Source organism: Cavia porcellus, unplaced genomic scaffold, assembly GCF_034190915.1.
Source record: "Cavia porcellus strain 051 isolate PalLab524CR breed Dunkin Hartley unplaced genomic scaffold, mCavPor4.1 scaffold_31, whole genome shotgun sequence".
In the NCBI taxonomy this organism is placed as follows: domain Eukaryota; kingdom Metazoa; phylum Chordata; class Mammalia; order Rodentia; family Caviidae; genus Cavia; species Cavia porcellus.
This window is the reverse complement of record NW_026947514.1, coordinates 28,706,422-28,719,054: the sequence shown is the minus strand read 5'-3', so window position 1 is coordinate 28,719,054 and position 12,633 is coordinate 28,706,422. Positions and strand designations below refer to the sequence as shown.

At 36.6% G+C, this 12,633-nt stretch overlaps 1 protein-coding gene across 32 annotated transcripts in view; it reads right to left on the bottom strand.

Moving 5' to 3' along the window:
- Numb (NUMB endocytic adaptor protein) overlaps positions 1 to 12,633 on the bottom strand; it is a 196,452-nt gene that overhangs the window by 53,352 nt on the left and 130,467 nt on the right. For 24 of the 32 annotated variants that reach the window (XM_063241371.1, XM_063241380.1, XM_003472400.5 and 21 more), the window contains one exon: positions 347 to 487. The exons of the other annotated variants lie outside the window; for them this stretch is intronic. In XM_063241371.1, the coding sequence (XP_063097441.1) occupies positions 347 to 472 (126 nt within the window). In that variant the 5' untranslated portion in view covers positions 473 to 487. The remainder of the gene's footprint in view (positions 1 to 346; positions 488 to 12,633) is intronic. 32 annotated transcript variants of the gene reach the window in all.

Sequence of the window (12,633 nt, the reverse complement as noted above, 5' to 3'; positions counted from 1 at the left end):
GTAGACTCCCATTTCTTTTACCCTATCACCTGGTAAGTATATCCCACTGGAAAGTAACTTGATTCCTAGTGATTGAGGACATCTAGATATTTCAAGGTAAGTATTCTCATCAGAAGTGATTTTATTTATATTGATTTCAGATTACACAACCGAAATCCTTAAATATAAAGGTAAAGATTTCTAACTGTAATATATTTTTTCTCACTTAATTCTATCACTGAAGCAGAACATGAAAGGATTCATTATTGGAGGGTTCTCTTTTGATCGTCCTGGTTAATGGAATGTCACGTTCAATCATCTGTCAGTTCTTTTCCATACAGAGATGTATAGAAATATCCACTTTTACCTTAACTGGGAAGCTACATTTTCCAGTGCGAACCCCTTCTTCATCTGTCTGCCACTGATGTGGACGACTGGCCTCTGGAACATAAACATCTTTCTTTCTCCTAAAACTCTGACGTAGTTTGTTCATTTTAATTTTTACAACCTGAAGACAGCAAAAGAAACATGAAAAAGAAGTTATCTTTTAACATATTTAAACTTTGGGTTACCAAAAAAACCCAAATTAAAAGTTTGATAAAGGAAAATAAGCAGTTGGTACACTTAAGAATAACACCAAGTTCAAATAAATCATTTTAATTTTTGAAAAAACAAGTATGATACAAGTCCTTGTTAAAAAATGACAATAACTCCTAGTAGGATTTAAAGAAATGTTATTCTAAGAATTTCAAGCATTTTAATTGTAATAAATCAACAAAAATTCTCTCTACCAACCTACCACTCAAAACCATTCTCACTTGTAAAAGTGGAAATTTGTACATGTTGGCCAAATTATAGATTGATAACAATTTCTGAAAACTTTCAAACTTATCAAGGGAAAAAACAGTCTGGTATATTGAAATATGGGGTTCAATTTGGCTTATCAGAAGATATTAAGCAAAACTGGGATGGTAATCATGCTTTTACAAAATATTTTTTTAATAAAGAGGAATAAAACAAACTTTCTTTAAGTACATATGCGAAAGTTGTACTAGGACTAAATTTAAAGAAGAGACTTCTTTCAACCAGTATGACATCAGAATTTACTTCATGTCTTACATTCATTAATCTAAAACAATGAGAAGGTTCTAAGTTTCATAATTCACTCTATAAAATAAAAAGTATTAAAAAGTAAGTTTTTTTGTTGCTGGAAGAGACAGATCTTCAATACTGTCAAAGATTTAGTAGTGATTACAGAACTACAGAGAAATAACTGACAACAAACAGCCAGAACATTCAAGAAACGATGAACAAACATCATTAGAGTAACTGTCCATCTACAGAGCAAAGTTTCAAAATGTGAAACTAATACCTCCAATTTTATATTACGGAGCATGGCTTATTCTTTGCCAGAAGGATTTAAGCACTTAAATTGCCCTCAAGTGATCTTAACTCTAGAAAAATGTGACAAAAACACGAAGCGTCTTCTGTTGTGATTGTTAGTTTCCACGACACCAGTGAAAGACTTGAGAATCAAAGTTTGCATTCTGAGTAAAATCATTTTGTCTTTTAAAACGCGTAACACCACAGAAGATTAGCTCAAATTAGCTTATTTACACAGGCAAGCCCATCTTACTACACATCTTAGGTAAAAATTCTGACAGGAGTATAAAAATCCCTTTTCTTTCTTTTTTTTTTTTAAGCCAGTCAAATTTAGCAGTGGGGGGGGGTGGTGTACCAACTTTAGTGACACTAATGTTAATAAGTTCTGATAACCCACTGCCATCGGACCAGCCAAAAATCCCTTTTCTAATAATGAATTTAAGCAGATCATTATTCCTAAACCCCCTAAATGAGAGTATCTTTATCTAACACACTTTCGAAAAGAATTTCATAATCTTCTTTGAAAACATATCCTGTTACACTCTTTCACATCACAGTTGAAAAATACTGTATACACAGAGGCTGGGGCTGTAGGCTCAGCAGTAAAACAGCTGTCTAGCACGCATGAGGTCCCGGGTTTAATCCTAACAAAAAGCATATATAATTCTTTTCTTCTTAATTTTCTTCTCTTAGCAAAGACAACTACCTACTTATCATTATCTTACCACTTGGCCAAGCCAGTCCTAAAATCATCCTATCACCCCTTCTGGAGTCTACAACTCCATTATCTCTTAAATTCAAACCCTCTCCATACCAAGCCTACTAGCCTGAGATAGATAAATAAATTTACACCAAATTTAAATTATACCAAAAACCTATTTCTTGTTCTCTGCTTCCAACAATGCTCCATTCTAACCTGTTCTGACTACTGCTAAAGTGCTTCCCATAAACCATAAATTGGACTATAAAACTACTTAAAATCCTTCACTTACAGCTAGGCCTGGTGACACGTGGCTGTATGGGAAGACTGGCTTGCCTGTGTAAATGAGTTAATTTGGTAACAGTTCTGTGGCACTATGCATAGCACTAGGAGAGTAAAATAGCAAGACTGAAAATGGAGTCCAGCGTGGGCAACTTAATGACTTAGTGAAACCTTGTCTCCTATTTTAAAAGGGCTTGGGATATAGCTCAATGTGAAGGTCCTGGGTTTAATCCCCAGTACTACGGGTGAAAATTTTCCACTTGTGTCAGAACACCTTCAATATCAAATTGCTGAGCATGGCAAACAGTTCTTTTTCATCTGGCTTCTCTCTCCAGTCCCCATTCAGATACTGAGCTCCAGATACATTAAACTACTTTCAGTTCTCCAAACAAAGCATCTCTTCTTTCAGTTCCAGAACTTCTGTACACATTCCTAGTCTGCCTAGAAAGAAAGAACTTTCTCTGTTTGCCTCTGATTAAAGTCTACACATTTTTAAAGAGTATGCTCATGAGTTAACCTCTAAGGAAGCTAAAATTTGTGGGCTCTGGTTCACTTCATGTAACTCTCATTAATGCTTTATGCTATTTATAAACTTTGTAGCAACTTATATTTCCTTAATGGTAGGCAGTATTGTGTTGGTTTAAAGGATACCCTGGCATTTAACACAGAACATATTATATGTGGCATACTGTAAATTTAAAAAAACGAAACATAAAATAGATCTCCATCATGGCAGAGGCTACTTGCTAGGCACAAGTTTAGACACATAAGACCAATGTGATACAGAGAATCAGTGTTGGAACAGACTGTAGATTTAACAGTAGTACAGTTTCCAACTGACAACTCTGACCACTTCCCTTAATAAAGGAGGACTCTAACCTCTGTCTAATAGATCTAGCACAGGTTTATCTGCCTTCTACACAGCTATTTATTGTTACACTATTCTGTTGCTGGATAAGAAAAAAAGATTATAAATATTAACAAATTGAGTCTAAATATCTTGTCATTCTGGTATGCAAATGGTTTGTTATCAGCTTTTATGTGAAAATTACATATTAGTAATTCTCAAACTATCCTTCAAGGAGCCCCACTATTTACATGGAAAAAGCCCAGTGGTCACTAATTATTTGAAGGGAAAGCAAAAAAGTTAGAAGACTGGACATAACACTCAGGAAAGGTTTCAGGTCCTGATTACAGTTAAAACAGATTTACATGCTGGAGTTCTGTGTAAACGTTTAAGGAAACAGTTTCATGGCTGGACCATTTTTTAAAATGGCTGATATAACAGCTCTAAAATTAATTTGGAAAAGAATGATACCTTCATTGCTACTTCTTAATGAAAAATAATTATCAGTGGCCTGAAAAGTCCAGATTGAACATATATAAATGGGTATATTTTTATAGGAATAAAGACTAGAAACACACAAACTTATTTTGTTTTTCAGACAAAATTTTTAAAAAGGATCTCCAATCTACTAGAAATTTCAAGATTCTACTTACTTGTGAAGTTCAGAAAATCCTTTATTTTACTTAACTGCTCTGCAGAACCTGATACCCTGTTTCCAGCTCTCTTGTATACTTCTTTTCTTCCTAATCCCTTTCCCTCCCCGCAGTATTTCTCTGGTTTATCTTCTTCACCTGTTTGCCTCCTTTGAGGCGCCTCCTGGGCTTTCTCCCATTCATTGAGAGAATTCCCCAGTACCAGTCCTCAATCTGTGCTCTTCTACTTACACTGCAGCTCTAAAAAATAACCAGTTAACGTAAACATTGCCCCAGGTATGATAATTTCTCCCATTTACACTTTCAGGTCTTGATTTTTTTACTCAAATTTCTCTATTTCTCATTGCTGTTGCCTCCCATACATTAAATTATCCTTAAAGTGCCCCTCCATCTCAATTCTTTTGGTTCAGTAAAAACTGAAAACTGTGTTATATAATATTATTAATGCTATTAACATATATCATTACTCATGCTAGTGGATACAGACATTAGTAAGACTACTTTACCTTTAGGTGGCTCTCTCCCTTCATAAAAGGGATATAATATAATATAATAATAGCACCATACACAGTATGCTCTCCAAAAAGTCTACATTCAGGATACTTTTCCTATAGAAAAAGATTACTTCAAGTACAGGCAACTGCACCAACAAAAAAAAAGCACAGACATGGTCCAGAAGAGGTGACAGGGCCAGTGTGATCCTAGAAGGGAGAAGCGGAAACCACCTGACAGAGTCCAAGCCAAACTGGACAGGATAAAGTAGCAAAGAAAACCTCTTGATGGATAAGGCTAAGCTCACATCACCTGAAAACAGAACCTAACTAAAGAGAACTTCATAGTAACAACAGATTTTCTTCATTCTGAATTCAACTTTGGTGTGCACACATATACAATAGGAACATTAAAAAAAAAAAAGGCAAAGAAGTGAGTCCAAAGACTCTCAACTCTTCCAATGCAAACCCAAGGGGCACCAACTAAGAGGAAATCAAACACCAGATAGCTGAGTTCCACAAAATGGTTAAAGAGGAAGCAAAGAAACTTGTTAAGCTCAAAGATGACATAATCCTAAAGGCAGGAACTAACAAATAACTATTAATTATTTGGAACTAACAAATAACAAATAATTATTTGGAACTAACAAATAAACCAGTACGGTTATGAAAGAAACTAAAAAATCAGAAGAGCCGGCCAAAACTGTACAAAGCATGAATGACAATTTTACCAAAAATAGTCTCCATGGGAAGGTGCCAAACAGAAATTCTGAAGATAAAGCAGTTTATTAAATATATAATAGAAGAAATGATCACCATGAAAAAAAGTTTTCAGAAACTGAAGATAAAACTGAATCAAATAATGATAAACTTGGAGGAACCTTAAAAATAATAGCAAGGAAACTTCATCCAACAGCTACTAGATGATACTAAGAAGACTAACCTAAGGCAAACTTAAGTTAGAGAAAAATCAGAAGACAGCACACCAAGAATAAAACAATCTGTTTATAGAACTTATAACAGAAAAATTTCCAAGTATGGGAAAAGAATTCAATACACAGGTAAGCAAGGTTTACAGAATACTAAATAACTACAAGGAAAAAAGGAAGCTCCCAATGATACATCATAATAAAAAAATTGCAGAAGTACAACACAAAGGAAGGATCTTAAAAAGCTGTAAGTGAAAAGCAAAAAGTCAGACTAAAAAGCAAAGGACATAAAACAATATTCCATACAATAGGACCCTGAAAGCAAGCAGGAGCAACAGTTTCATTTTTCAGACAAAGTAAACTTCAGAAGAGGCAAAGAAGGTTATTACATACTACTTAATGGAACAATTCAACAGGAAAGGTAACAATGGAAAACATGTATGTACTAAGCATGAATGCACCCAACTTCATAAATACTGTAGGCCAGTGGCACTGAACCTTATGTACATGCGCCACAGTGTGCTGTCTGTATCACTGAAAGTTCTATAAGGTTTGCCATCATTGCTATAGGACATAAAAATCAAATAAACACCAAAACAATTAAAGTAGGAGACCCTAATACCACAGTCACAAACAGACTAAACTAAAAAAGTAACAAAGAAATGTTAGCACTAAACCACATCTTCACAAAAATGAATTTAACAGGTATCTAGCATGTTCTACCTTAGTATAACAGAATATACATTCTTTTTAACAGCACATTGGACTTTATCCAAAATAGACCACACACTAGTCCATTAAACCAGTGTTAGGATGGTGTATGCCTATACTCCCAGCACCCAGGAGGCTGAGGCAGGAGGATCACTGTGAGTTTGAGGCCAGCCTGGGCCACAAAGTGAGTTCAAGGCTAGTCTAAATGGCAAAGTGAGACCCTGTCTCAAAAAGACAAAAACACCCGCCCCAAACTGCTTAAATATGAAAGAGTTGAAATTATCTCATGTATACTACAAGATCACAGCGCACTGAAACTAGAAATTCACCACAAAAGAAACCATAGAAATTTTGAAAACACCTCAACATTTATTTTTTTTTTTTTGAGACAGGGTCTCACTCTGTAGTCCAGACTGGCCTTAAACTCACTATGCAGCCTATGCTGGCCTCGAACTCATGGCAATACTCCTGCCTCAGCCTCCCAAGTGCTGGGATTACAGATTGCGATTACAGTGTGCCACCACACTCAGCCAAATGACACACTCATAAACACTCGGGGAAAAACAAGAAAGAAATTAAATGCATAGACTCAAATGATAATGCCAGTACAGTGTACAAAATCTACAGGACACAATGAAAGCAGGCTTATGAGCGAAATTTATTGCTGAGAATGTTCATATTAGAAAAACAGAGTAAGCTCAAATAACATAATGATGCGGAAGAGTCTAAACAAGAAGAGTCTAAATCTAAACCAAGTACAATAAAGCAAATCATAAAGAGCAGAGTGGAAATTAACAAAATTGAGACTAAAAGCAATACATAGAATCAATCTTTGATTGATTCAATCATATCTTTAATTGTGGTTCTTTGAAAAAATAACAAAATAAAGCTAAACTTTCAAAAATAAGGAGAGAAAAGTCCTACATCAATGCACTCAGGAATGAAAAAGGTGAAATCATAGATACTGCCAACATCCCACAGATCATTAGTTAACTACTATGAAAAGCTATACTTCACCAAATTGATAATCTTGAAGGAATGGACAAATTCCTATCATCTATTAGTTACCAAAACTGAACCTAGAAAACACTACAAACTCTTTTTTTAACAATTCAATAATAACAGACAATGAAATTGAGGCAGTAGTAAAGAAAAACCTACCCTGTAAGAAAAGCTCAGGAGTTGATGGATTCACTACTGAATTCTAAAAGACCTTTAGGCAGGATATAATGCCAATACACTACTCAAACTTTTCAAAGAAACTGAAAGGGAAGAAGTACTTTCAAACTCATTCCTGGAAGCTGGCATTACTCTGATTCCAAAACCAAATAAGGATCTAACTAAAAAAGAAAACTATAGGTTATATTTTTAATGAACATTGACACAGAATTATTAACAAGACACTGGCAAACAAAATGCAAAAAATCACCAAAAAGACCATACATCATGATGAAGCAGGCTTCATTGCAGGGATGCAAGGATGGTTCAACATATATACATTAATATATGTGATATATCACATAAACAGAAGACAAAAACTACACAATCATTAACAGAAGCAGAAAAAGCTTTTGTTAAAATCCAACATTTGTTCAAGATTTTAAAAAATGAAAAAAATAGGTAAAGGACCTTACTTCAACCTGATACAAACAATTATGACAATCAATGACCAACCTCAAATTTCATAAGGAAAGCTAAAAGCTCTCCCTCTAAAATTGGGAGTAAGGCAAGTATGTCCACCATCACCATTTTTACTCAAGATAGTACTTGGAACATTACTCAGAGGAATCAGGCAAGAAAAAGAAATAAAAGGCATAACTATAGGAAAGAAAGATGTGAAGGACATCTGCAGGTGACACGATACTTTACACAGGTGACTCAAATCTACTAAGATTTGCAAAAATTAATAACAAATTCTGCAATGTAGAGTGATTCAAAATCAACACATAACAATCAATAGAAAAAATACAAATAAAAAAATCATTAGTGTTTCTGTACACAATAGTGAACCCACCAAGAAAGATACTAGGAAATACCACTCATAGTAGTATCAAAAAATTAAATAATTAGGAATTAACCTAATCAAGGAAGTGGAATACCTCCACAATGAAAGCTACAGTATTCTAAAAAAAAAAAAAAAAAAAGGAGATTAAAGAGGAATCAGAAAGTGGAAAGATACCCCGTTCCTGGATAGGCAGACCAATATCATCAAATAGTCAAACTTACAAAACTGACATACAGATTTAATGCAATCCCATTCAAAAGTTAAACAGCATTCATCAAAAAAAGAGAAAACAATCCTAAAATTCATATAGAACTGAAAAAACAATAGCAAAAGCAATGCTGGGCAAAGAGCAAAGCAGGAGGTATCAAGTCCTGGATTTCAAGTCACTATATATTACAAAGCTACAGTGATTAGACTGAGCTATTCTCCTTCTGAGTGTTTTTCCAGAAGAATTAAAAACATATCATAGTGATATATGTACATCCATATTCATAGCAGCACAATTTGTAAAGGCTAAATCTTGGACACAACCCAAATGCCTAGGATATCTGCTTCTGCCTGCCCATTGTCACCACTGGAGGGCCCCTTCCTGTGGGCAGCCAGCACAGGCAGAGAGAACAGAGAACCAACAGATCTGCATCCACCTGCCAGGCGCCACCACCGGAAGGCTTCTTTCCTGCAGGCAGTCAGCATGGGCAGAGAGAACCACCAGGACCACCTCCGTCTGCTGGGTGTTGCCATCAGAGGGTTCCTTCCTGCGGGCAGCCAGCATGGGCAGAGCCAGCATATCTGCCTTTACCTGCCAGCTCCCACCACTGGAAGGCTCCTTCTTTTGGGCAGTCAGTGCGGGCAGAAAGAACCAGACAGATCCACCTCTGCCTGCCAGGCGCCATCACCAGAAGGCTCCTTCCTGCGGGCAGCCAGTGTGGGCAGAGAGCCAGACAGATCCACCTCTGCCTGTTGGGTGCTCCCAACAGAAGGCTCCTTCCGGTGGGCAGGAGGAGGGAGACACAGCCAGGTAAGCCCTGCGCACATGTAGGCCACCATTGGAGGCCCTTGGTTCCTTCAGGCAGCCATCATACACCAGGAGAATCAGACAAACACATTCCTGTGTGCCTGCTACAGCGGGAGCCCCACTGTAGACACACAGGCTGAGAGAGCAGCCCTACCTTGACGCACCCCCGATCATCAGGAAAGCCCCAGTGTAGCTGCACAGGTCTGGAGAAGTCCACCCCCTGCCCTGCTACCTCCCTGTAAATCTGGGGTCAGACATACCCAAGTGCCTATCCCATTCCCCTACACTGCAGAGTGCCAACATGCGAAGGGCTTGCGCCCCACAACCAGTTTGTTGGGAGGAACCCAGGAGAATGTCAAGACGAGGGAGCAAAAGGCACTTTCAGACCTCCAGCACACATAGAGCAAGTCTGCAAGATACTGTCATGGCAGAAAATGGAAGTTGCTGAAAGATAGCAACTGAAGTAAGGAAACAACTTCATGAGATTATAAAAGCAATCTATTAGAAGTAACATCTAGGGTAAAAGAAGAAACCACAAACATAATGAAAGAATTGCTCAGCATATCTAAAGAAGACATAGATTAAAAAAAAAAACCAGAAGCATAGGAAAATGATGGAAACCTTGAATGAACATAGAAAGGAATTACACTGCATGAAACAGATTCAAAGAGAGATCCAGGAAATTCAAAAGTCAGTCAAAGGATAGCAAAACCACTTGAAAGAGACTGAAAATAGATTTTCAAACCTTGAAGATAGGATTGTAGCTAGCAATTGTGCAAGGAAAGATCTCTTAAAAATAACAAGGACCCAGGAAATAATTCAGCAGCTGCAAGAAGACGCAAAGAAGCGTAATTTAAGAATGACAGGATTAGTGAAGAAGCAGAGGTCAACACAGATGAAATAAAAAGACTATTTACAGAAGTAATAGAAGAAAACTTCCCAAATATGGGAAATGGATCTGGCATGCAGATAAGTGAGGCATGTAGAACTCCAATTAGCCATAACCAAAGTGAATCTATACCTAGACATATAATAATCAAGGTCCCAGAAATTCAGCACAAGAATAGAGTATTAAAAGCTGCTTGAGAAAAGAAACAGATCACCTATAAAGGAAAACCAATCAGAATCATGCTGACTTAACAAAAACAATCAAGTCAAAAAGAATTTGGAGTAAAGTGCTTCAAACTCTGAAAGAAAATAATTTTCAACTCGGATATATCTTGCAAAACTATCTTTCAAAATTGATGGAAAAATAAGATACTTCCATGATGAAGAACAACTGAAAGAATTCATGACTATCAAATCAACCCTACAGACAGTGCTAAAGGATATTCTAGAGAGAGACACTAGATGACCATGGTTCTAGGAACTGCAGAAGACGAGGATCACCAAATAAGACAGGCAACTGAATGAAGTGGAAAAGTGGAGGGCCAGCAACAAAATGAATCAAAGATTTAAATAATAAAACAATCTGTAAGAAGATAAATAAAACTCTCGAGTTATTGGTGTAAGGAAAGACTTCATGAACTCCAATTGTGTAAGAAATAATATCAAGAATTAACAGGTGGGATTATATCAAATTAAAGTTTCTGCACAGTAAAGAACCAACAGAATGAATAACCTATAGAATGAGAAAAAATTTTTGCCAGCAACTAACATCTAGCACGTATAAAAAAACTAAGAAAAAAAATTAGACTTCCCCCAGTAAAAGTCCCAATCAAAAGATAGGAAAGGGAAATGAATAGATACTTCTCAGAAGTACAAAAGGCCAAGAAATATATGAAAAAATGTTCAACATCTCTGACCACTAGAGAAATGCAAATTAAAACACTGATATTTATCTTACTCTAACGCAAATGGCTATAATTTTAACTTAAGATTCTTATTACTATGAAATGCCATTAATTCCCCTCAAAATACATGTTATATTGCAGCACAATAGTTACATTTGTTGTTGTAGCCGCTTTTTTTACAATTTGTAAATTACAATTTTTACAATGTTGTATCCACAATTCTTACAATTAAGAAATCAAATGGTGACAAATGCTAGTGAGACTGAAAGGAAAAAAGAACCCTCTTACACCATTGGTCAGAATGTAAACTAGTGCAACCATTATGAAAGTTAGTATTGGAGAGTCCTCAAAAATTTAAGATTAGAAATTCCAATTACCTCAGCTATTTTCTTTCTAGTTATCTTTCTGAAAGAATTAAAAACATATTACAATACACTGCATTCCCATGTTTATACCAGCACAATTTGTAACAGCTAAGTCTTGAAAGTAGCCTACATGTTCACCAACAGATGAATGGACAATGAAAATGTAGTATTTACATACACTTGCCTTGGTTACTTTTTTTCTAGTTGCTGGAACAAAATACTGGGAATCCCAAATGAAGGAAGGAAAGGCTTGTTTTGCTTAATTTGTGGAGGTTTCAGTACATAATCAGCTGGCTCCAAGGCAAGGTGGCATGGCACTAGGGAACACTTCAAGGCAGCAGCCAGAGCAAAAAAGGGCAAAGCTTCTTTTCCTCCTTTATATTGTACACAGGCCACCCCAACCTCCTCCCCAGGGCAGATGGAGCACTCACAGAATCTCTGTGTCCTCCTCTTGCACAGGATGAGTATATTTACAAAGTGAGGATCCTGGCTCCCCTCTGAGTCTCTTAGTTAAACTTCTAAGCGTCTCAAGTTGACACAATGTACCAACCATAACAACAGTGAAGTACTACTCTGCCACAAAGAAAGATAAACTTGATTCATTTGTAGGAAGATGGATATATACCTTGAGAACATATGCTAAGTAAAATAAATCAGAAACAAGTTAAAATATCACATGGTGCATGGTTTCTCTTATATGAGAAACCCAAAATACAAATAAAGAGAAAAATAAAACGGCAAGCGGAGATGGATCCTTTGCATTAGGGAAGGGAAGCAAGGGACGGAAGGACTAAAGAAAATCCTAGAGCAGCAGTGAGAAGTGATTCGACGTGTTGTAACTATACTCCAGGGGAAAAAAATTTTCTCCCACATCTGGAGGTCAGTAATTAGTTCCACCGTTTGCTTCAGGAAATTTTTGTGAGCTAATTTATCTGGGCAAACAGCTGTCCTGCCAGGACAACATATGAAAGACTTTTTTTCTGCGGTGTCTATCGACTTTAAACACGTGTTACACACTTTGTCTAATCCCCACCAATTCCCTGACTACCATCTTCAATAACCTGTCTTTAACCACTTTGAGTCAAGATCCCCAAGACCCTATGCTCTAACCTACTTTCCCTTAACTACCAATACTCTATCGTGTTGTTCTTCCTGTTGTAGTAAATTGAATAAAATCATTATTTGACCAATAAGGTTCTATTTATGGAGAATTCATAATTGATTATGAAAAGTGAGAAAGAGGAAAAAACCCAGTATTGGTAAGAGTCCTGTGTTAGGTCTCAGCAAATTGGGTAGGTGGTGAATGACACACAGAATAAGATGAGCAGAGTTAAGCATAAATGCTGAGGTTGGGATAAATTTTTAAATTAAGAAACTGACACTGGGGGCTGGGGATTTAGCTCAGCGGCATAAGCACCTGCCTTGCAAGCAGGCGGTCGTGAATTCGATCCCCGGTACTGATAAAAATGAAAAAGACCAA